The sequence below is a fragment of the Alexandromys fortis genome, unplaced genomic scaffold (genome assembly GCF_014885135.2).
Source record: "Alexandromys fortis isolate MF-2015 unplaced genomic scaffold, M_Fortis_MF-2015_v1.1 scaffold_65, whole genome shotgun sequence".
NCBI lineage: Eukaryota > Metazoa > Chordata > Mammalia > Rodentia > Cricetidae > Alexandromys > Alexandromys fortis.
The window spans coordinates 3,839,639-3,863,785 of NW_026067986.1; the positions used below are offsets into that span (position 1 = coordinate 3,839,639).

Here is a 24,147-nt window from a genome sequence, read left to right on the forward strand (position 1 = left end):
CTCTTTCTTCTCTCACATATTATATCCTGACTGCATCCCCCCTCCCTCCTCTCCTCCCAATGTCCCCCACCTCCACTCTGCCCCAGATCCACTCCCCTCACCCACTTCCTTTCAGAAAAGGGCAGGCCTCAACCAAACATGGCATCTCAAGTTGCAGCAGGACTAGGCACCCGACTCAGGAGTCAGCGGCTCCGGAAGCTCAGCCGTGACGGTGGATGCCAGGGGATTTGCAGCTCTGAGGGTTGCTATGTGTGCCTTTCTTCTCTGCAGGCCTACAATGGGCACCACCAAGCCTTGGAGGTTCTTCTCCAGTCGCTGGTGGACCTGGACATCAGGGACGAGAAAGGCCGGACGGCTCTGTACCTAGCCGCTTTCAAGGGCCACACGGAATGCGTGGAAGCGCTCGTTAACCAGGGCGCATCCATGTTTGTGAAAGACAATGTCACCCAGAGAACTCCGCTTCACGCCTCAGGTAGGTCCCCGCGAAGGTCCAGGTTACTCCCGAGTTTTGTAATTCGTGTGTAGGTATAAATCAAAGGGTCAAACAGCTGAGGCGACTCAGCACATAAAGGTGCTTGCCACCAGGCCTGTTTGACCTGAGTTCCTGCAGGTTCCTGTCATCCAAATGCATAGGGCACATGCCACCCCAATAAATAAATTAATATTTTTTAAAAAAGATTTTAAAAGGACTGTGGCTGGGGTTATAGTACAGAGGAAAGCGGCTGCCTAGCGTGTACCAGGCCCTAGGTTCACCAGGTGTGTGCCTAGGCACTAGGCTCCTCCCCGATCCTCACCCCCAACCCCTGCGAAGGTCAGCAACACCTTCTTCCATCCTAACTTTTAACATCTCAGTTTTATTTCTACGCCGTGCATACCTGAATGCATCCAAAATGCTTTTGATCTGTTTTCTCCTTGGACGTGACGGGTGCCTTTTGGCCTCCCCAGAGAAAGAGCCTCAGAGCCTTAGACTTCTAAACGGGGGTGGGGGGGAGTGGGGGGATGGCGAGTTACCCTGTAATCTCTAGAGTCAGTTAGACCGAGCAAGCCACATCAGAATCATAAAGCAGTTGGAAGCGAGGCTTTAACGACACCCAGGACTGCTGTGCCAGGGGAATCACAGACAGCAAGCTAATTAACACAGCATTCTATATATCCACCCACGCGGTGTCCCTCCCCCCCCCCTTCGCTTTTGATGCACCCAAGAGCAAAACAGAAACACGCACCTGTGCGCGTCAGTCAGCAAGAGACGTGACTTTCCTGGGATGTTTCTGCCGTCCACAGGAAGGGACACTTCCAGACGTGCACAGATGTGCACAGATGTGAAAGCACTCTGTTAGAATCTCTGGCCCAGCTAGTGCAAGAGCACCTTTTGGCTCAGGCAATGCCGTGGTGTTAGCCTTTGAAGGGCAGTGGTCGGCATCTTTTTTTTTTCTTTTAAATACAAATGAACAAGGATGTATTTTTATTTACTTCCAGGAAAAACTGCCCCACATAGTCAAGCCCTGACCCTGTTGGGGTGGTTTCAAAATAAATTTAAAAGATATTTAATGAATCTGTCTTTCTAAGAAGGAAGAGACTTAATAATTCCAGAGAGAACAGGGATGACCTGGTGTTGTAGGGCTCATCAGAAAACTTCCTCCCCATGTGCTACTGAGGTAGCCTCGAGTATTTACCTGAGAACTGAGAGCTAATGTTCACGAGTTAGATGACAAATCGGGGTCGTGTCGTATACCAGCCTGCACTGGTAAAATGGGAAGGCGCTACTATTTTGAAGCAGACCAGTCCCTAGCAAATGCTCAGAACAACAAGCTTGTATTCACTGTTCTTTATCTGACTCGGAAGAGCCCAGAAGATGAGATGGTCTTGGTGGGGAAGTGAAGGAGTTAGGACATGTGTTTAAAAGATGTGGACGGTTCTCATTACTTGAAAGTCTTCTGGGAACACTAGACAGGCTGGTATATTTTTGTCAGAGCCGGCGAGAGAGCTCAGGGGCAAAGGTTCTCACCACCAACCTGATGGCCTGAATTTGGTCACTGGGGCCCACAAGGCAGAAGAGAGGACCAATTCCTACATGTTATCCTTGGTTCTCTGCATGTACTCCTTGACAAACACACATTAAAATAAATACAGACGTAAATCTCTCACTATCCCTTAACACCCAAGCCACTGAACAGACCCAATACTGAGACAGAGAAAGCCTACCTGTGGCCTGATTATCTGGAAACAGTTATCTCCGGGGAAATGTCAGTGATGGCTGGCATAGCCAATTACAAATTTTTGTTTGTCGCCACTATTTTTACTTCTTAGGCTTCCTTAGTTTGCTCTTTTTAAAGATTTGTTGCTTAGCATAGCCAAGCTTCCGCCTTGTTAACAGGTAATTCCTAACAATTGCCTGTGGCTGGTTTGATTGTGGAAGACGGCCCCATAAAACAGGTAAATGATGAAGGACCAGCCTGACCCGTTTGACACCGTGATGGAGGTGTGGTCCAAGGGTGCCCCCTCGTGGTCAGGAAGACCCACGCTGTCTTTCCCTTGACGCCATTCATTAAAAAGACAGGCTGTCATCTGACCACCTTCCACAAAATGTCTGCTGAGATTTGAGCAGCCTGAGATTTGAGCCTGAGATGTGAGCAGCCACTTAGCCAGAATTTTTTTTTCCAGTTCACGTGAGAGGCCAGTTCCTTTGTCTCAGACCCTTGGAGCCTGTGAGGAGGGGCAGCCAGAAGGAGGGGTTGGTACAGATAAACACAGTGGCAGTTGTGGCTGTCATTCACATCTGGGAGAGGCTGGACCAGTCTGGCAGAGGGATGGAGATGGCAGGGCACAGCTAAAGACACTAATGTCCTTTTGCTAGAAGACAACTTGGAGAGACTGTGGTGAGTGGGAACCCAAGTAGAACAGGTTTGTCACCCTAAGGGGGACTGAATTTTCCTGGGGGCTGTGAGGTAAGGACAGGCTACTGTGGTGGAGAAGCAGACACTGAAAATGATTTGTGTCACGTGACACAGCAGGTGAGCAATGGAAGCCAAGATAGTCTTTTCTTATGTCTGCTCAAAAACGAAATGTCCTTGGAGTGATTCTGAGCATTAAAGATTATCAAATGGATACAGAAAGAAAAGCCAAGGTCTGGAGTTCCCACCCCTGAGCCAGTTGCCAAGGGGATTTAGCTGTCCGGCCGACGCCAATCTTTTCCTTTTAAGGCACGCATTAGGCTCTGTGCAGATTTCAACAAGGTAACAGGCCCTTGTATCATTTTAAGAACAGCAGCAGCAGCAGCCATAAAATGTTGCCTGGAATTCTGACTCGTAATATTTCCTACACACACACAAACCATGGACAAACGCTGAGAACACACTGAATTCTAGGGTTTATTGTCCCGTGAGATTTGCTTCCCAGCATCATTTAGGGACCACCTTCTTCTAAAGGGGCGTCTTTAGTTCTGCCCATGGGCGCCTCCTGTTGCCCTTTCCCCAGCTGTGAGGTGAGCATGGCGCTGGGGTTGCACTCCATCTTCTGCGCACTCCTGGGTAGCTGGGGCGGGTAAGGGCCAGCGGCCTTAACTAGGGGCCTCTGAGTCCTCCCTCAGCATCAGTAGGGAGAGGAGGGAAGAGGAAGGCGGTCAGTAGCTGCTGTCACCTGCTATAGCATGGCTAAGACATCAGCATCCGCGAGGAGGGAACGCGTGGGCTGTGCTTACCTTCCTGCCTTGGAGTTTCAGCGGCAGCCACCGCTAATCAAATCAATGGGAACTATTGCCCCGATATAGAATTTAGAATTTACTGATCCGGAAGAGCGGGGACCATTCTGTTCTCCATCCCCTGCCCTCTTTCTCTCTCTTCTCTATTCCTCCTGCTCTCTGCAAAAAAAAAAAAAAAAAAAAAAAAAAAAAAAAAAAAAAAAAAAAAAAAAAAAAAAAAAAAAGGGGGCCGGAGATGTGCTTGACACAGGATGGGTGTATGAATGTGGAGAGCTTCTCAGTGGGACTGGCGTCGGGGATCCGGAGGAGACTTATCAGGCCCATACAAGGAGATACGAAAGGACAACAAATTTAAGGAAAGCCCCCTTAACTCTGGAAACAGAAAGGGAAGATACAGATCAGAGTTTGCAGGCAGGAAGAAAGGGCCGACCCTGAGCCAGCCCCCCCTGGGTCGTCTTGAACTGGAAACCAGGGCTGCCTGCTCAGAGCAGAGGGAAGTCATTGATTGGACGCCCACGTCAGCTTGGCTTTGGAGAAAGAGCTACAGCGTTGGTTCGTTAAAAGAATGTCCGCCATTTTCTCTTCCAGTTGTTAATGGGCACACGCTGTGCTTGAGACTACTGCTGGAAATAGCAGACAACCCCGAAGCGGTTGACGTGAGAGACGGCAAGGGACAGTAAGTGCTTCCGTGTTGGCCTTCAGCTGCTCTGTCAGTCCTCAGGGCCGAGTGGTTGGTTGGTTGAGCAGCGAAGAAGGCTGAGTTAGGATAGGAGTACAGCTCTGTGAAGCTCATAGGTAAGGAGTCTGGAACAGCGAGGCACGGCCACCAGAGCAAGCATTTAAGTGAGCAACCGGTGTGGGCATATCTTAACGACAGCAGACACCTCTTTATCCCAGCTGTATCTGTTGCCTGGCTTTTAATACTTTCTAGCTTCTCCATCTTTGACTTATACATTTTTAATTAACAATGGCAAAAAGACAGACCTTGAGGGGTTGTTTCTGTTGTGAAAAACAAAATCCCTCGGCTTGTATCCTTGCCTGCGTTTTTTCTCTCTGTTGGCCTGTTCCTCGCCCAGGCTCTCCTTGCGAATAAGAAGGGCAGACAGAAAGACTCGAGTTGCTACCCCCAGGTGAATGAGTTTGAGTCCCAGTCAGAGCAGGGCCCCATCTTCTACACTAGCCGGACTTATTTTCAAGGCCAGGAAGCTCTGTCGGTGGAGGTAAACCCGGAGCAGACAGAGGTCAGCATGGGTCGGGTCGCTGTGAAAGCAGAGTTGCTGGGACAGGATCAAGGGCTCTTCTGCGTACACACATGCCCCAGCCAGCTGGCACCTAGCGGTTGCCACACAGTACCGAAAATGGTTGAATTAATGCAATGACCTGAGATGAGACCGTCTCCTGCCTTGCCCTGGGCCTGTGCATTATGCCACCATTTTACAAGTCCCTTGGAACAGAAATCGATCTCTTGTTCTACACGGCATAGAACAGCAAATTAGATAACACAGGAAATATTGGGCCATTAATAATAGAGAGAAACTCTTCTCTTGCTGGAAGTGGTTTTAATCTCCTTCCTCTCTCCACAGAACGCCCCTGATGCTCGCAGTAGCGTATGGACACATCGATGCTGTCTCCTTGCTGCTGGAGAAGGAAGCAAATGTCAACGCTGTGGACATAGTGGGGTGCACAGCTCTGCACAGAGGGGTACGTGCTTCTCTCTCAGCTTCAGCCAGGGGCCTTTTCAGTGAACTGGCTTGGTTTTATCCGGCGTGAGATTTTAGTGGAAAGATTTGTTTCATAAAACAATCAATTAGCTCTGCAGTCAAAATGAAATTGCAGAATTTTATACAATTATAGGATAATGAAAACTAAGGTCAGGTCCTGCTTTAAGACTTTGTTAGACTAGGATAATAGCCACGGGAACACCTACTGTTGGCGGGATTGGCTCACCTTTCTGACTGCAAAATGCGTATCACAGAAAATTATAGAACATTTTTAAGTGCAGAAAAAGAAAAACACAATCACCGGTAATCCTATCTCCTGTAGTAACATTTGATCCATATACATACACAATATATACTTGCACATACACACACATATATACATGCATATACATATATACATACACACATATATACATGCACACACATATATACACATGCATGCACATATACACATATACATACACACAGATACACACATGCACTCATACACATACATGCATACATAGACTCATTTACACATACACATAATTATACACATGCACACATATTCACACGTATGTACATACAGATACACACATATGCACATATATACATATACACACATGTACTCATACACACACATACACACACAAATACTCACACGTATACACACATACACTCACATCATATGGTCTTTTTTCTCTTAGTATATATAAAGGACCATTTTTCATGCTATTAAATATTTTTCTGGCTGGCCATTTCTAATGCCCCATTGTGTGTAGGCGCCAGAATGGCCAGAATGCATTCTGTGATTTCCTGGCTTGGAGCAGTCATGCTATTTCTGTGGCCCCTTGTGACAAATGAGGGCACTGTATGTGTCCCGTGGCCAATTCTTTGTACACATCTGCAGAGTTGTCTTTTTTGGGGGACAAAAAATAAGTTAAATGTACAAAGGTAAAAATCACAAAATTGCTCTGTGGGTGTGGTGTGAACACCCTGAGAAAGGGCAGAAAGAATTTTCCATGGGTGTTGCTATAGTCGTGGCTCTTATTTCTGGGCACTTCTTTTGGGCCGTGCGGCAGATCCGGGGACTATACATACATGTGCCCGTCAGTGACAGGCTGTATACATGACAGCGATCTCACACGGTTATAATGGAGCTGGACATATACAGTCCTTTCCTGTAGAGCTCTCCTGGTGCCTTTGCCGTTCGGATACAGAAACACTTGCCAGTGTTGTGACCCCACAATGCCCAACAGGAAGACGAACTGGATATGTTAGCTTGGGATGGACAGGCTCTGTAACCTGAGTGGGCAACAGGCTGTGTTCTCTAGCCCCATGGACAGACACTGGGATATTTTCGGAATACATCCCTGTCCGCAGGTCATTGTCCTCTGCCCTCTCATGGGTGAACAGCGAGAGCCAGAGAGGGGTAGACAGGAGTTGACAGCCAGGACATAACCTGCTCCTTGATTCTGAAGCTGCTTTTTTCTACATAGCACGATACCTTCTGTGGTTGTGTTTCTTGTGAGCTTTTCTAGCAGGGATTTGACTAGGGTTGGTCTTCCTCCTGCCCCCCTCAGCAACGCCCCCTGCTTCCCTTAGACCAGAAATGGGGGGGGGGGCTTCCGCTCCCTACGCTGTCATCCCCAGCCAACCGCAGTTTGTTTTCTGTTTTCATTGCCACGTGACAGATTATGACAGGACACGAGGAATGTGTGCAATTGCTGCTGGAACAGGAAGCCTGCGTCCTCTGCAGAGACGCCAGAGGCAGGACGCCCCTGCACTACGCGGCTGCTCGGGGCCATGCCACGTGGCTGAGTGAGCTGCTCCAGATTGCCCTGTCGGAGGAGGACTGTTGCCTCAGAGACAACCAGGGCTACACGCCGCTGCACTGGGCTTGCTACAATGGTGAGTGGCGTGCCATCTGGGTGATTCCACTAGACTGTTTGTTCAACCAGCTCCCTTTTGATAAGCATTCAGATTAATTTGGGGGTTTTCTTTTCTGCCATAAACACTGTGGCAACATGTATATTCATATTACAGCATTAAAAACCTCATTTAATATCCAGAAGTGAAATTTTTAAAATGCGTGTTTTTTAATGGCAAGGAGTCATACCGCCCCAAAACGCTGCTCTAATGTATATCAAAGTACTTTTTCCACAACTTTGCCAGCCCAGAGTGACTCGACCCTCTTTTTATTTTTGCCAACATCAAGGGGAAAAACACGTGTCTTTTTGCGTTTCCCAGCCTCTTGCTGTGTTTACGGCCTGTTGTTTCCTCTCTGAAAGTGGCCTTTTCCATCCGAGCTTCTTTCTCTTGCCGAAGAGCCTTTGAGTTCTCCTGTGTCTGGAAGAGCCAGGCACCTTATCTGTGGCAGTGTTCTGCCTCGTTCCTTCTTTGGAATGCCTTCTTCCATGCTGATGTTTGGGGCTTTCATCCGCTTTTCATAGCATCTCTGTAGCCAGCCTTGCTTAAGAAGATCTCCTATATACCCCCTAAGATAACAGATATTGTTTACAAATATTTCTTACTCTACATCTGTGGTTTTGTATTTCCGTTTCAGTTCCGTTAGGATTTTAGCGTGATCATTAAGTCTGGGAAGAGTTCCTGGGCTCCAGTTACATTGACATAAGACTGCCCGTGTCTTCATTAGTCTTCATTGGTTCTGCCGTAATAACTTATTTTTGCTCCTCTCCTACCATTGGCGGACTGAATTTTTTTTAACCTCAAATAACGTTTTAACCTACAACTTGTGAGTGCTCGCTGGCCAGAAAGAACCGACAACAGAAAAGGAAGAGCCAGGGGAGTCCCGGATGTGAGGGAAGACACACACTTGCCGCAGCCCACGTCGTCTCCCTGGGGCTGGGTCCGTCTTTCTGCTCCTGAACCTCTGCTGGTGCAAGCAGAGGAGAGCAGCCTGCTCCCCAGCAATCAATCCCCAATTCTGGAATTCTCGAGCACCTCCCTCCAGGTCCGAGGTCCAAGCTCCCAGAGTCCCCTTCGCTGGGCACTGTGAAATTTTGAAAGTGGTCTGCCACGCTCCGGTTTTAGCTGCTCAGACTCAGTCTCCCACTGACGAGCAGAATTTGCAATAAAATCAGTGGTGTCAGCTAGCTTTATCTCAACTCGACACAAGATAGAGTCATTTGGGAGGAGAAAACTTCAACTGAGAAAACACCCTCACCCAACTGGCCTGAGGACGAGCCTATGGTAGATTTTCTCGATTTATAATTACTGCGGGAGGACCCAAGCTATAGGCAGTGGCATCCCTGGGCTGGTGGTCACAGACACTATAAGAAAGCAGGCTGAGCAAGCCATGAAGAGTAAGCCAGTAAGCAGCACCCTTCCATGGCTGCTCCTACCATCCCTGCCCTGACTGCCCTGGACGGTAAGTTGTAACAAGCTGTAGGGGGAAATACAGCCTTTCCTTCCCAAGTTGCTTTTGGTCCCAGTGCTTTATCGTAGCTCTAGAGACCCTAGTTAAGACAATGGCAGAGAAGGCTTTAAAAGTCTCGTGCATTGCTGTTCACCATAATGCCTCCCCTTTGCTCATCGGGGGGCCTCCTGTGGCCAGATGTCACTAAAAACACTGCCATGAGATTTTACGTTTAGAGTCTTTTGTTGTTGTTGTCTTCCACCATGACCCCTTCACTGGGGTACCCACCTGTGAGCTAACCTATTGGTGTGGGTGAAAGGAAAATGTCCCGATTATAAACATGGGGAAACTGAGGCAACGCTGATGTCGGGCATCTCTCGAGCGCTGAGGGTGACACCGAATCTGTTCCACTGGCCAACCACGTGATGTTTTCTCTCTCTCCACCAGGCCATATGGTCCTCGCTGTTTGATTTGCTCATTGTATCTCAGAACACCTGTGAGCGCGGTTCATAACGTTTCAGCGTTTTGTTCGTTTTATTCCACAGAGAACGGGCATTCCGCCAATACAGGAAAATTCATATGCTAGAACCGAACCCTTAATGGGAAATTAAAAAATTAAAGAACGCCAGACGGTGCTGAACAGCGCTTCTGTCTGGGGGCTCTCTAAATTTGTGTGTTCTCTGCAGGCAATGAAAACTGCATAGAGGTACTTCTGGAGCAGAAATGTTTCCGGAAATTTGTTGGTAATCCCTTCACTCCACTGCACTGTGCGATGTAAGTAGAGAGGGTGGAAATGTCACGGTGACCTCCGTTCCTTTAACTGTGTGCAGGAAATGTGCCTTTTATAAATGAAGAAAAGCATTTAGATTGCAGATAAGACTGAAGTATTCTATTCTGCTGCTAGAGACTAATAGCTTTGCTACCATTGCCTGGGCTCTCATGGTCATGGTTTCCCAGAAGCTAAAGTTCCAAGGTAGCTCATGGTGGTGTGCCGAGAGGTATGGTCCACAGATGTGAAGAAGTATTCAGCGGTATCCCCCATTGCTTGGCAAATTCTGAAAAATAAGTCAAGGTTAATACCAATTTTTTATATCTGTAGCTGGTAAGACATTTTCTGCCAGGAAGACTTTTTATAAAATTCCTCATCTTTATCCTCATTTTCCTTCTCCTTCCTCCTCTTCCTCCTCTTCCTTCTCCTTGCCCATTCTCCTCCTCTTTCTCTTCCTTCTCCCTCCTCCTCCTCTTCCTTCTCCTCACCCATCCTCCTCCTTTTTAAATCTAATTGTTACTGCAAGTTCATAGAGAGAAATGTTATTCATAGAAGGCAGTGACCTTATGTCAGGGTCCCATGAGTCAGAGCGGGGTGTACAACTTGAACATGCCGTCTTTACTTTACCTGTGGACTTCCCATGAAGCGGGGTCATTTGACTAGAAAGACACTAAAGGCATGAAAATCGTATCAGTAAAGAAAGGGTAGATGAGAAAGAATCTGGTGATTGGGGGACCAGAGAGATGGATCAGTGCCTCAGAATCCTTGCTGTGCTTGCAGAGGACCCAAATTTGGTTCTCAGCACCCACATGGTGACTAACCGCCATCCATGTCAGTTTAGTGGGGTCCAGTGGCCTCTAAGGACATCCTCGTGCTCTGGGTACACCAGAGTACACATAAGTACATGAGGAAAAACAATAATATGCATAAAGTAAAAATGGACAAATCTTTTTAAAAAATTGATTTATTTATTTTATGTACATTGGTGTTTTGCCTGGATGTATGTCTGTGTGGGGGTGTTGTGTCCCCTGGAATTAGAGTTATGGACAGTTGTGAGCTGCCATGTGGGTGCTGGGAATTGAACCCCAGTCCTCTGGAAGAGCAGTCAGTGCTCTTAAGTGCTGAGCCATCTCTCCAGCTCCTCATGGACAAATATTAAAAATACCAATGAGGGTGAATTCACGTGTGAAGGATCTATGTCTTTTCCACTTTGCTGTCTCGACATCACATATGTGGGACCTTGTGCAAGCGGTGTTCCAGGGGACCTCACGAACACTGAGGTCCTTCGTGGAAGCAAGCAGGAGGTTTCAGTGCACACTGCTGTAGCATGCTACAGACATTAGCATCCTATATCTAAAAATAATCCAATTGTTAAATATAGATGCATATAAAGATGCAGTGTGGAAGGATATGTTTTAATGAGTTCTTACACTAAAATCCGTTTTCATTCCAGAATAAATGGCCACGAGAACTGTGCGTCACTGCTGCTGGGGGCCATCGATCCCAGCATCGTCAGTTGCAGGGATGACAAAGGCAGGTGGGTGAGGCCGAGGTGTCGCACTTCGGGTCTGGAGACTTGGTCCTTGTTCTGTGTTGTAGAATAGGGAGCCACTTGCTTTTCTTTCTAGATACCCTTATCTTGGGTAGTGCTAAGAACCGAATCCAGGGCCTTAGACAAGCTCAGACTGAGCTCCAGCTGTAGTAGTGTTTAGAGAGACTCGCTCAGGATGACCTTGAACTAGCTACCCAGCCCGGGCTAGCCTCAGACTCAAGATCTTCCAGACTCTACCCTGCTGAGTGCTAGAATCACAGACATGAATGGCGCTTGGCCAAAAGGAAAAAATAATTAACTGAGAAAGTAATACGTGGTATGTTTTTCTACCCTAGAGATTTTTCCGTACCAAACTTAAAGAGATTCATTTTCCCTTTTAAAGCTGCATGTTATCTCACTGAGTGAACGCATAGCATGCTGCTTGGCCTGACTCCTTTAGAAGACTATTCGCGTGGCTTTCAATATTCTGCTATTCCTAAGAAGCAGCACAGGGAATCTGTCTGCACGGCTGAGTATAGATGGGAAATGGAGTCCTGGGGGTGGAGTTACTTCATGAAGGCTAATGCTTTTTCCATTTTGATAAGTAATGTCACGTTGTCCTCCCCAGTAACCCCACCGTCTGCATTAGGTTACGTAGGCTTTTAAGTTAACCAACCAATTGCCTCCAAATTAGCCCCTAATTTTAAAAGTTTCAGCCATGGATGAGTGGGAACTCACTAGCACTCAGGATTAGATGGTTGGAATGGTACTGATTTCCTTATCAGTCATTGCAGGAGCCTCCCCTCCCGCCCCCCCAAAATCAACCGGCAACGTTCATAAAGCTGATACTTCCATGGCAGCCTTGATGGTTCTAAGAAAAGATTGGGCCATCATTTCTGCCAACCCGGAAGCTTTACATCTTTAGAAAGCACCCTCGCATGTCTCTTGATGGTTACGGCAATAACCAGCAAGGCAATAAATCCACGTGTGTTTGAAACCTGCAGGACAACCCTCCATGCAGCAGCCTTTGGTGACCACGCGGAGTGCTTGCAGCTGCTCCTGAGACACGACGCTCAAGTGAACGCAGTCGATCATTCAGGGAAAACGGCACTGATGATGGCAGCTGAGAACGGGCAGGCGGGCGCGGTGGGTACGTAACTTAGGCTGCGGGCTTTGCACTGGGGCCGGTCAGAAACGCGGCATTGAGTCAGATAAAGACGCCAGCGCTATTCTAGCGTGGCCGCCAGGAAGGGGCCGCCTCTGAGCTCCGGCATCTTCACCGCTTTGTAACTGTGTCATTGGAAGATGATAGCAAAGTAAGCGTATCCTTGGGTGAAATCACTCAACCTTCAGAAAAAAAGAGCCATCTTGTCTGGAAAGACTGACAGCGTACTTGGATTTAGCCCAAAGGCTGAGGGGCGGTGAATGGTGGAACTCTGAGGGCGGTTGGAACTCTGCCCACCCAGCTCCCGCTTGAATGGAGCAGATATGGCAACCAACTGTTCCTTCTTTACAAACATTGAGTCTGCATGTGGGCTGTACCGACGCGAGTGCTGTTTTGTACCCGCACCGAAACACGTGCCTGGCATCCAGTCTCACTTACTCTCTCGTGGTTCTGTCTGTAGATATTTTGGTGAACGGCGCCCAAGCTGACCTGAGTGGCAAGGACAAGGACTTGAATACTCCCTTACACCTGGCGATCAGCAAGGTACGTAAGAATGAGCTTCAAATGCTGCTGCTTCCTGCTGTGACCATAGGAGTGAGACCACAGGGTCTGTCCCCCTGGCTCCGAGGGAGCATGGGTTCTATAACTAAATGACCATTTCCCAAGATGCTGTTAACGATGCGTGAACATGAAGCGGGAGAAGGAAGGGGCAGAAATCTGGGTTGGTGGATATGCCCCACTCACCAAAGGGAACGATGAGGATGGGTTTCCTGCAGTTGCCACTTGTGGTCCGGCCACATTCCCCCTGTCTCGAATCTGCCGCTGTACCTGTCTCTCTGGCTGTGGTACCGCATTTGGGTGCCACACAACAGGGTAAGACATTAGTGATGTGGCTGATAAACACTAAGAAGTTCCCATTACATTGGGATTGAAGACAGCCCCAAATCACAGTGCTTTAAAGCAGAATCCATGTACACGGCCGCTGTTTTCTTAGGCATATATCAATGCATAGTATACAGTAGATTTTTTTTTCTTTCATAAAAGATGCGTACAAATGCCTGTATGTGTAATTTTTGCAAAGTGCATTATGTCATAATGCCAGTTGACACCGGTGGTACCAGAAGTCTCAGCCATTCCTCTCGTTGGTTGGTTATGTGTTTGTATCTGTGCCCTGAAAAGAATACAGAAACAGCAGAAATGCTTGAATCTGGAAGTGTATGTCAAAGCACAGGGTGCTGGTGATGGGAACTCCTGGGCTTTACGGACATCCTTGTACAAAGGAATCACTTGAGAATGCCCTTAAAACACAGATGCTGGCGAGGCATGGGGGTGCATGACTCTCACTTCAGCGCTCTGGAGGCTGAGGTGGGAGAATCTGGGATTCAAAGCTAGCCTGGACCACATAGTAAGAACCTGTCTTCGAAACCAAAAAGTATGCTCTTGATTGGGTCTAAATTGGCCTAAGATTTTCTTTTTCGTTATAGATGGAATTTTATATCTCTGTGTCCCAGGGAGAGTCAACATGTCTGACTCTTAGATGATGCTGATGATGGTGGCCCTATGCCCTTAATTAACAGACTTAGTAACACATAATCCTAGATCTAATGATTGATAATTTAACTATCAAGCCTCTATTGTCATAATATCCAAAGATATCTGTAGTTATGGTTGAGGGAAAAATAAAAACCACACTCCAGAAACAGGGCTTCTTCGGAATACCAAACAGAAATGGAGAAAAGTGAACACAGATCTTGGGTGTTGTGGGAACTCCAGGAGATGGATCCCCAGAGCAGTAATTGAAGGTTTGAAGGAGGGGCACCCCATGTGTGTTTAAAAAGTGATGCTGCAGGCTTTAAAAGGTGCTGCTAATACTGCCCCCTCCACCACTCACCGGCCTGGCCACACTAGCGTCTGCTTTCACTCTCGGTACATTCATTTTAAAGATGATCTTGGAAATATTCATATTAAATATGAATATTTTAAGTCAGTAACGTGCTAAGCAGGTCCTAACGGGCCCCAGGTAGACGCTTAAGAGTGTCTCGGGCTCATTTGCTCTTTAGAGAAAGGAATTATTCGGAAAACAGCCCTGGATGTTTCCAGGCAGAGGAAGCTGGCAGTCAGTTGAAAGTCAGGAGCTGTGCTGTATCTCTGCCTCACGTGTCTTGCTCTTCCTCCTTATTAGGGCCATGAAAGATGCGCCTTGCTAATACTTGACAAGATACAAGACGAGAGCCTTATCAACGCGAAAAACAGTACCCTGCAGACGTGAGTGTGACAGCCACGCACGACCTGAGCCCAGAGTCATACTTTGTTTTATGTATTCTTCGGAGGTCGTCTAACATGTATACAACAAAATACGGTCATCCCCACCACCATTTTCATCCTCCAGCTCCCCCAGATTCCTTCCCGACCGCATGTCTTTTTTTTTAACACCCAATTAATCCATTACGTCCAGTTTGTATGCGTGGATGTGGACCATCCAATGGGGCATGGGAACCCAGGAGTGGCTCCATCTGCCAAAAAGAATGACGCACCCCCTGCAGCTCCAGTTAATTCTCTCCAAATAGCTCCCCAGTGAGGAGCGGGGCCTGGAGATCATCTATCCCATCTCCACTGGGATTCGGCCTGGGTTGATCTTGTGCAAATCTTAGGCAGGGAATCTCAACTGCCGTGAGCTCATGACCGCGTCGTGTCCAAAAGACAACCTGCCTAGCTCTGCCCCATCCTCTGGCCTTTCTGTTCTCAGCATCGTCTCTGAGATGGCCCCTGGGCCTGGGCCTGTGGGGGAGGGGTGATAAAGCCTGTTCATCTGGGGCAGGGCCGGAGTCCTAGTGTTTATCCAGCACAAGGCAAGAGCCTGCCCCGCGCTAGTCCAGCTCTGAGAAGCAGAGCAGTGAGTGGTGCCAACCAGGCCGCGTCTTCATGACGTTTCTGTGTGCGCCTCTGCGGCGTTGACTGGAGATCCACGGTCTTCGGCAGAGCCCTTATTTTGATACAGCTTCTCAGGGTTTGCAAGTTCTTTGTTCTCCTTACCGGCGTTCTCTGGGCTTCATTATACATTTAGTGAGCTTTTAGGAAAACCGCCTGGGCTTCCGAACTGACATATTTGGGGGAACTGTTTGTACCAGGTATTCGCCTTATGTAGTCTGACGGGAAAAGAGCACGCTTAGAAATCAGGTTCCCAGAATGCATTTGAACAGCGTCTAAGCTATTTGCTGTGATTATATTTTAATATAATTCAGCGTAACCCTCAGTGTGAAGGATATAAAAGCTGCTTCAGCTTTTTTTCCATTTTGGGAAATTACTTACGCGTTTGTTCTAAAGGCAAAGAATATTGTTTTTTTTTTTTTAATTTAAGACTATTAAAGGAAACAGCACAATATTCTGAGGGTGACACTCTTTTATGAGGTCCTGTAAACCAGTGAGACATCTATGAACACCCAATAATAAAAAGATCCGAGAGTGTGTATTAATACCGCTCACCCCTCTGAACCATGTGAAACAGAGTCTCAAAGTAGCCAGTGCAGAGCCTTCCACAGAACGCAGCAGAGCTTGGATCCCTCTGGCCTTCTCTGTGCTACCCCCAGACGGCTTACGATGTAGACTGTTTATGAGGCATACAGAGAGATCTGGGCCCAACGCATAATAATACCTGAAAAAGATATGCCCAGCACTGCTTTTTCTTCAAAGTGACCGTGTACTATTTGTAGACCCTTAAGTACATCTTCCTTTTAGTGACCGTAAGTTCTACATCTTTCTTTATTTTGCTGCCAATTAGTTTTCCTTTATGTCCAGTACCCGAGAGAATCATAAAGACAAAGGCTTGTTTGGGCTCTCAGCTTTGCATATTTCAGGTTAGGATTGGTTGGATTAGCTCTCTTTATTTTGCCCCGCCCTGAGCAGCTATCTTGACAGGGAGCACATAGCTATTTCACTCAGGACAAAGAGGAACTGGGAAGGACTGGCGTCCTACAGTGCCATGCTCCAGTGCCCCGGAGATTCTCACTGGGCCCCGCCCTCACGGGGTCTGCCATCTCCCACCTCCACGAAGCCTCCTCAGGCACACAACCTTTGGAAAATCCCAGCTCTCTCACTCACACAGTGCTCGGTGTTGTCTTTCAGACCCCTCCATATCGCTGCCCGCAATGGCTTGACGGCGGTCGTGGAGGAGTTGCTGGCCAAAGGAGCCTGTGTGCTTGCGGTCGACGAAAACGGTAAGTAGGTAGGAAGAATTAGCGGTCGCTACAGGTGGCGTTGGTTGAAGCCCGAGGAACTGTGAAAGTTAGGCACGGCTTAAGAGCCAGTAGGCGCTCCCTTCCCCTTGGAAGCCACTTATGTGTGAGAAATCAAACCCAGGTAGTTTGTCCTATCTGTCTTTCTGCCCAGTAGGTTGTCTTCCTGTAGCCCACCATTGCTGCCCATGTTGCATGTAACAATACCAGCTGAGCGTATTTCAGTCAAAGAATTCCAGGTATAGCAAAGCCCTTTTCAGCTTGGCCTTGGAAATTCCGACTTACATACATTAGCGGACATTCCAGGGCTCCATGGAAAGAGATCTTCGCACACCGGTTCCTTCCTAGATCAAATGTTCATGTAAAGTGCAAATCAGGACTCACATGTCTCATATAGAAAGCTGGGAAACGTGAATGAAATGTTTCTACTAGGGTCTAGGCTGGAGGTGTCTCCTGTCCTCCATGCCTGGCCTTCCCCAAATGAGCCAGAAGCCGTCCACTCTGCCTGCTGCGTTACAAGAACTATTGAATACCAGAATCCTAGTAAACGACCACCGTACGCACAACGCCTCTTAACCTTAGGAAGCAAAAGGGGAACTTCTGGATATATACGCATCAAGTAATTTTTACAGTGCTAGCTAAGTAAAGTATTCGGATGTATTAATGCTGCTCAATTAACTGCTTATTCCAGGTATTGGAGTTAGCAGCTCAGGCCTGTTTCTCCGAAGTAAGCGGTCATGCTGACATCTTAGCGGATGCTTTAGTTCTGTTCCCGCGGCCCCACGTACCCCTAGCATGTCCCCTGCGCTCTCCCCAGCCCGGCTCGTCTAGGAAGTGCAGACGGTTCTTTCAACCCATCCCCTTAGCCTTCCCAGCTTATTTTCCTCATCTTTAGCCACACTACCCGCCTTAAGCTTGGCATGAAGAAGCCAGCTGTTTCTCTCCGCGATGAGATGCTAGATTAAATGGATGTTAACATGCTCTCGGGTGTGTGCAGTCTGTATCTATGGATACAGAAGCTCTGTGCCAGGGGAGCCCGCCTCCATCAGGGTTTAGCTGGGCCAGTGGCTGGGGACGTTTGCAGATCACTTAGTACCCCCGCTGCGCTAATAGTCCTTTCACCCATCGCTGCCCCTAAGACACCTGATGCTCTTCACTTGGTTTCTCTCTGTAGAGACGAATAGTCTCTTCGGGGCTGAGAGTGCAGAGGGCCCTCACGTCTAGGAACAGGATACAACGACTGAGTTTTACCAGAATGGTTCCTCTGATTGACGGAGCAAGCTCACTGCTCACTGTGGAAGGGGACCTTGGCGTGGGGGCAAGGATTAGCAAGTCCGTGAGCAGTGTGTTCACCTCCATCAAGTGCTGAGGTCCGGTTTGCTGATGAGTGTCTGAAGCCTCAAGTCTGAGTGATAGAGTCACACCACCTAATTACAGCCAACAGGGCTTCGCCCCACATTCCTGAGAGCTCAGATTTGTGACTTTCGTTGCTGAGGTGACTTCTTTTTGTAGGGCTATGGAAATTCCCTGAAATGGTCAGGAAAGTATTAATTACTGACCTCTCCAAAGGGTTTTGGGCTTTCAGAATATGTACTTTCTGTGACGCGTATATAAAGCGCCATCAGCCACTGGTTTTACCCTTCCTGTTTGGCACACACTTGCCATGGAAAGAGAGTCCCCCTCTGCCAGGTCTGCGGCTCATAGTGTGCGTTTGCTGACAGCGGAACCTCCCCCCTTGGATGTCCTAGTGCTAGTTTTTGTGGCTCGTGTCCCCAACCTCCCTCCCTCCCTTGCCGTGTGTTTCTGTCCTCTAGATGACGGCTGGAATCCGCTAACTGGGGAAAACACTTTGCTTTCCTGTAGGCGTGTGAGCCCAAACCCAAAACTAGAACCTCTGCGAAATGTCGCATCCTCCCTGTCCCATGCCGGCCTCACCCCAGCATGGCTTGTGGGAAGTAACTCCTCTTAGCTGGCATGAATTCTAACTCAACATGCATCTCCTCTCATAAGGTTGTGGGAGATGTACTGTGGACCGCCGTACAGCTCTGGACCCTCGGGACTAACCTCTGCCTTGTCTGCATTTACGCCCAGGTCATACCCCGGCCCTCGCTTGTGCTCCTAACAAAGGCGTGGCTGACTGCCTGGCCCTCATTCTGGCTACCATGATGCCCCTTTCTCCCTCGAGTGCCATGACGGCTGTCAACTTGGTTGGTCTTAGAAAGGACAATTGGAGCAGGACAACCCTCTCCAACCTGGGTAGCGGGGTCAGTCTGAGCAGTAACCACGTGGGCTCCGAGGACGGGTATAACGAGAACGATTCCGACTCAGAAACATTCTAGCCATGGACCGTAGAGGTGTGTCCTCAGCCGCCTGGAAGCTTGAATTCCAAACTTACGCTGTATCCGAGTATTTGAGACCGAGCTTCCGGAAGCCAGCAGACGAGGAACCAGTCTAGCCAAAGGAAGGCAGCTAGGCTGTAGGCTGAAGCACACGCAGATAGACCTGGTTTCTGGTTTGCTTCCTGTTTTCTTTAGGTCCAAGGTTCTTCTGTGAAAGTCCTACCTCTCATCTTAAGTGAGGAAAAATTTCTAAGTATTGAATCCTTTGTCTTTGGGGATCACACAACAGAGAGACAAACATTCAGCCTAAAGATTTCCTTTCTCACGTATTAGCCAGTGAGTTCCGTGGTCTGCCAAGCGACATTCGTGTCCCCTGGGAGGGGAGGGAAGAGGGGCTAGGAAATGCCTGCACCCTCTTCCCAGTCTGTTGTTTACTTCCTCACTAGAAGCCAAAGGTCAAAGTTCATCTTCAGGCGGACCTATAATCATCTTAAGGGAGTCCACCTGACCCCGCCTCCTCGTAGTCCTCGTAGGAAGCGTGTAAATACCGCAACCTCTTCCCAGGATCTTGGTTAAAGTTGCCAGATGAAATGTGAACGTTGACCATGCTTTCTCGTTAGACACAAACAAAATAGCACCCAGGGCTCTCCTTAAGAAACCCGTGAGTAATTTTTCAATGGAGTAATGGATCCCAGATTTAGCCAATAGCATTTCAGGTGAAGTTATACCGTGCCAAAACGTGAAACAATATGCAAGTCAAATAGGAAACCACTGTCTAGCGAGCGTGCTCTTAAATGGAAATGCTGACTTTGGTAAGGGCCTCAGGGCCGGCACTGTCCTTCCATGGTAGACTAGCAAGACGCGCTCAGTCAAGGTGGCGGCCCAGGAGTGACCGTGCGCACCCGTGAAAGGGAACCAAGGAGACGGGAGCAGAAACGGTTGGTGTAGAAGTGCGAGCTGATTGCCGGTTGTTTGCTGACGAAACCAGCATTGTCAATACCTGTGTCTGCTCCCTCTGCCAAAGCTTCTAGGTCCAACGGACCCCGCCCTTCACCCGGAACAGCTGCACAGAAAGAAGAATGAGACTTTGAGACTTACGAGCACATCCTGACACACGCGCATGTGAGTGGATGCGTGGACTTCGTCAGCCCCGCTGCCCATGAGGACCAAAATGCTTCCGCCTACGACGGGAGAGTTTGAACTTTTTTTTTCCTCTCTCTCTAAATGCAAGTGGGAACCGTAGTAACTTTTCTATGGGGTTGAAATGTAATCATTTTTTTTTTTTTTGCATACCGGTCTTTCCTGTGTTTTATATTTCTAATGACATGGTTTTCTAGCTGATGGTTTGACATTTGTAACTGATGCCCCGATGATGCGTTGTCCACGGGTTTGGGTTTTCGTTTTGTTCTCAAACCAGAGAATATGTCTGTATACTTTGATGTGTTTATATTTATTTGAAATGAAACAAATACTGAGAAAATAGCCACTGTTTAGGCTCTCTCTCTCTCTCTCTCTCTCTCTCTCTCTCTCTGTCTCTGTCTCTGTCTCTCTCGTTGCTATTTACCTTATTTAGAATAATAAAATAAGTGGGAAAATACCCCTGCCTCTGGGCTAGCCGATAGCTCTGGGGTTAAACCCAGCATTTCCCACGACTACCAGCTGACCCTCAGGTTTGTTCCTTGCCTGGTCCCACGCTGTTGTCAAGCAGAACCCGTCCACGAGATGAAAACAGGTGTAGCTGATCATGCACGCGAAGGCAGCCCAAGGAAAGACCCGGAGGCTGCGGAAAAGACACTCAAAATGTCCCATGACTCTGAGACTTAATGGGAAACAAGGCCAAGGGTGGGCACTGTGCCAAGAAGAGGAATTAAAACCAAACACAGGGACGCAAACCCAGGCGCTGTGCTCTACTCGCTGGAGGTTCAGAAGAGACCTCCGCAACAGTGGGTCACAGCGTTCCAGGGTTAGAGCAGGTTCTGTCTTCGCCCTTGGATTTTCTATCTTACAGTGTTTTGCAGGGCTGGCTCACATCTGGATGAGACTCAGACAACATACGCTATTGTTCCCACCAAGCTGGGGGCCTTTACCCTCACTCTTTTCAATATCCCTGATTTAATTAAAACTCACGTTGGATCTTCACAAATGAGAACTTGTTCAGAAGTTTTATAAAACTGATATTGATTTCAGCAGGCAAATCTTGCACCAGCAACATCTTTTTTTAACCTTCTCGGGGTGAAGGTGTGATGAACCCCTCCATCTGTTCTTTTGGTTTGGAGCAGGTGTGTTTTTAACACGTGGACAGACTGCTAATGAGCAGCAAGGACCTCACCGTTAGGGAAACCCCGCAGATTAAGGGAGTGTTCCTGCTGAAGAGGCACGATGGGCCATACTGTCTTCTTTCAGAAGGGAGTGGAAGTCTTGCCGGGCTGGCATTTAAAGCAGGAAATGAAATGCCGGCATTGGTAGTTGACGCAGTAGAGAGGAAGGGGGTTGCTTCAGCAAAGCAATGTCCTAGCAGGAACCACTGTGGCCATGGAGCCCTGCTGGCCTTCCCTTCCTCTTTCTGATGGAGGAAAGACAAGGCGCCCAATGAAATCAAGCTTACAAAGAGAGCCATTCTTCTGAATTGTCTGTCTGTCTGTCTGTCTGCCTGTCTGTGTCTGTCTGTCTTTCTCACCTTCTCTGGCTCTGTCCCTCCTCCCTGCCCAACAAGACCAAAAGTTTTTTGTTTTTTTTTTTAAGAAATAACTTTTTAAAAACCTATAACTTCTCTGGATTTCAGTTGTCTCGTGCATGTTTGCGACATCACTTTCTGGGGGTATGGGGGGGGAGTGTTTTTAGTGGTGTCTGAGTCGCTCAGTGCTTTCTCCTAAACGCATGGTTTTTAGATTGTATGTTCGCCACCGCCACAAGGACCATGTCTGATTGCACTTACCTGTCCGCTGGTGTCTGCCTATCTCTGGTAAATTCATGGCTATCTCCAAATCGCCTAAAAGTCCTAGCAAATCATAACTCAGGGGATTTCTATTCGTCACCACCAAAAGGGCACCACAGTATGTTTTGGTACACTGGGCAGTGAACGGCCGTTTGGCTTGTAGCCCCGTTGCATTAGAACGAGGACACCGAAGGATTCGTCGCACACTGGTCACGCTCACGCTAGTGAGCAGCTGGGTTTGTGCAACCATTGCACTGTTGAGAAACTCGTCCCGTTGTGGTCTTGTGTCACGATGTCAGAGTGCCTTTTATATTTGTATATCCTGGAAATGTTCCGTGAGACGCTTTGTGTCTTTTCACCCGAGTGTTACTGGAGCAATATGACCCTAGGGAGTTTTTTTTTCTTTTTTCTTTTCTTTCAATGTCTCCTTTTCCTATTTCTCCCCTTCTCTGCTTTGAAACGAAGATGCTGAAGTTTTCTATAGGAGTTACGTTGGGCTCTGTCGTGCCGAGATGCTATCTCCGCTCAGGGCTGTCAACCATAGGTCAGTATTATAGAGGAACAGCGTTCTAAGATAGTGACAATCTGAGCGTGCGCGTAGAATGTAATCCCGTGTGTTTCCTATGCAGTGATCTGAAGAGTCGATGCAAGCATCTTCTGTGTAGTAGGTTCGTCTGCAGACGACGCTGTAGCATGTGCAATATATCCCTGCCAACATGTTGTGCCGGTGTTGCGTTTTGTATAACACGTTTGTAACAGCAAAAACTATGGTGTGATGATTTCAGTGGGATTTTTGTCTGTACTTTTTTAAAAAAAATGAAAAAATCGGACTTGAATGACTCTGGTCAATGTCATAGGTGTAAAAATGAGGAAAACGGCTTTCGGTTCAGTGAAGGACTTTGAACCAGTCTGAATCTCCCCAAGCACAGTTTAAAACTTTGCAACTACTGAGTGCTCTCGCAATGGAATGAAGTACTTACTTGTAATATACTGTGGACCTGCATCCAGATGGTTATTTTTGCAAATAAAAACGGTACAAATATTGTTGCAACTCGTGTTCTCTTCCATTTCTCAGAGGTGTGCTTTTTTTTCAAATTATGCTAATTCAAATCTTTGCTCCCTAACTCCAAACCCAATTAATTGTGAAAACAATCAAGGAAGCAGCCTCCAGGCTTGCTGTTTATGCTTCCGTGATCATACCTAAAGGAAAGACTTGAGCCTATATACTATGTTCATTATAGTTATGTATTCCTCCAACATTTTGCATAGAGAAGTTCAGCTGAATTATAACGAAAGTCGTGTGTCAGCCAGAAGCAGAAAGGCCGTGCGATTATGGGGACCATCAAATTTGACACGGTGGCTCCGACTGAGGTTGGGGTCGCTGTAAACATACTTGTGGCGAGAAGGAAGCATAGTAAGTCGCATCTGTGGCACAGGAGGAAATCACGCAGGTTCTCACACTTGCACAACCTCTTGTCCGCACAACTGTCTCCGCTGCCATGTGTGGCCAGGCCAACGAGCTATCCTTAGAGGTGGAGTCCAGTTTGCTTCTGTCTGTCCTAAGTTTCTCCCTGTATTATTAGCTTTGGGGACAGTCACCGGAAAAGCTGAGGGACAAGCCTAATGGTGATGTCTCCAGTTACTGAGAAAGGTTTGGGGTGTGTGGCTTGTCCCCGTTCCTCCAATCACAGCGTCACGGAATATATCATCTCAGTTCTTACAGACCAGTCCTGTCCCCAGCTTTTTCTTTAAGGAAGCATTATTTCGGAGATGTCTACGGCCTGCTCAGGTTTGCAGAGCTCATGATATGACCACACAATCTGTGCCTCTCTGCTCTCTCCACCGTGCCATCCTGCCATAGAGGGTTTGCTTTTCTAACATACCTCCAATTCTCTAGAAATATGTTTTGAGATCCCGTCTGTAGTCAAGGGCACAGGACTGCTGATGGATGGATGAGGAACCGGTGGCAGAAATCACTGGGAGCTCCTTGTCACACTGTTCTCTCCCAGTGTCCTCCGAAGGTGTGGCCCTGTCCCAGAATACCTTTCCAGGGATGGCTGTGGCAGGAATTGTTGGCTTGGCTTCATAGATTCCTTTGAAGAATAAGGGATCCCTAATTTTATTTTTTATTTTTTGCCCTCCTAAGCAAACCGCAGCCTCTCCTGCAGTGTAATTGTGCGCATGTCCCTCCTTGTCCTCAAATTGCTTATCCATTGATCCTTCTCTGATTCCACTCAATGGGCTTAGAGCCTCACAGATCTGCACCCCCCCCCCTCAACGTGTCCCAGAATTGGCTTCGAAGAGCCAGGAGCGTCCAGCTTAGAAGGCTATGAAGGCGGCGGGAAGCCTTGTGGGTAAGCGTGTTCTACGGATTTTCCTTTTTGCACATTTCACTCTGAA

The 24,147-nt window shown here is 47.8% G+C and overlaps 1 protein-coding gene across 7 annotated transcripts in view; it reads left to right on the forward strand.

Annotated features, from left to right (window-relative positions):
* Ankrd44 (ankyrin repeat domain 44) overlaps positions 1 to 22,798 on the forward strand; it is a 220,869-nt gene extending 198,071 nt beyond the window's left edge. For 3 of the 7 annotated variants that reach the window (XM_050159187.1, XM_050159188.1, XM_050159190.1), the window contains exons 18-28: positions 271 to 472; positions 4,286 to 4,373; positions 5,281 to 5,398; positions 7,092 to 7,308; positions 9,463 to 9,550; positions 10,999 to 11,082; positions 12,081 to 12,226; positions 12,702 to 12,784; positions 14,424 to 14,506; positions 16,364 to 16,455; positions 18,565 to 22,798. In XM_050159187.1, coding sequence (XP_050015144.1) covers positions 271 to 472; positions 4,286 to 4,373; positions 5,281 to 5,398; positions 7,092 to 7,308; positions 9,463 to 9,550; positions 10,999 to 11,082; positions 12,081 to 12,226; positions 12,702 to 12,784; positions 14,424 to 14,506; positions 16,364 to 16,455; positions 18,565 to 18,812 — 1,449 coding nt within the window. In that variant the 3' untranslated portion in view covers positions 18,813 to 22,798. Of the gene's footprint in view, positions 1 to 270; positions 473 to 4,285; positions 4,374 to 5,280; positions 5,399 to 7,091; positions 7,309 to 9,462; positions 9,551 to 10,998; positions 11,083 to 12,080; positions 12,227 to 12,701; positions 12,785 to 14,423; positions 14,507 to 16,363; positions 16,456 to 17,164 lie in introns of all 7 variants that reach the window. The other 4 variants (XM_050159191.1, XM_050159193.1, XM_050159192.1 and 1 more) reach the window with 2 other exon arrangements.
* The last annotated feature ends 1,349 nt before the right edge of the window (positions 22,799 to 24,147 follow it).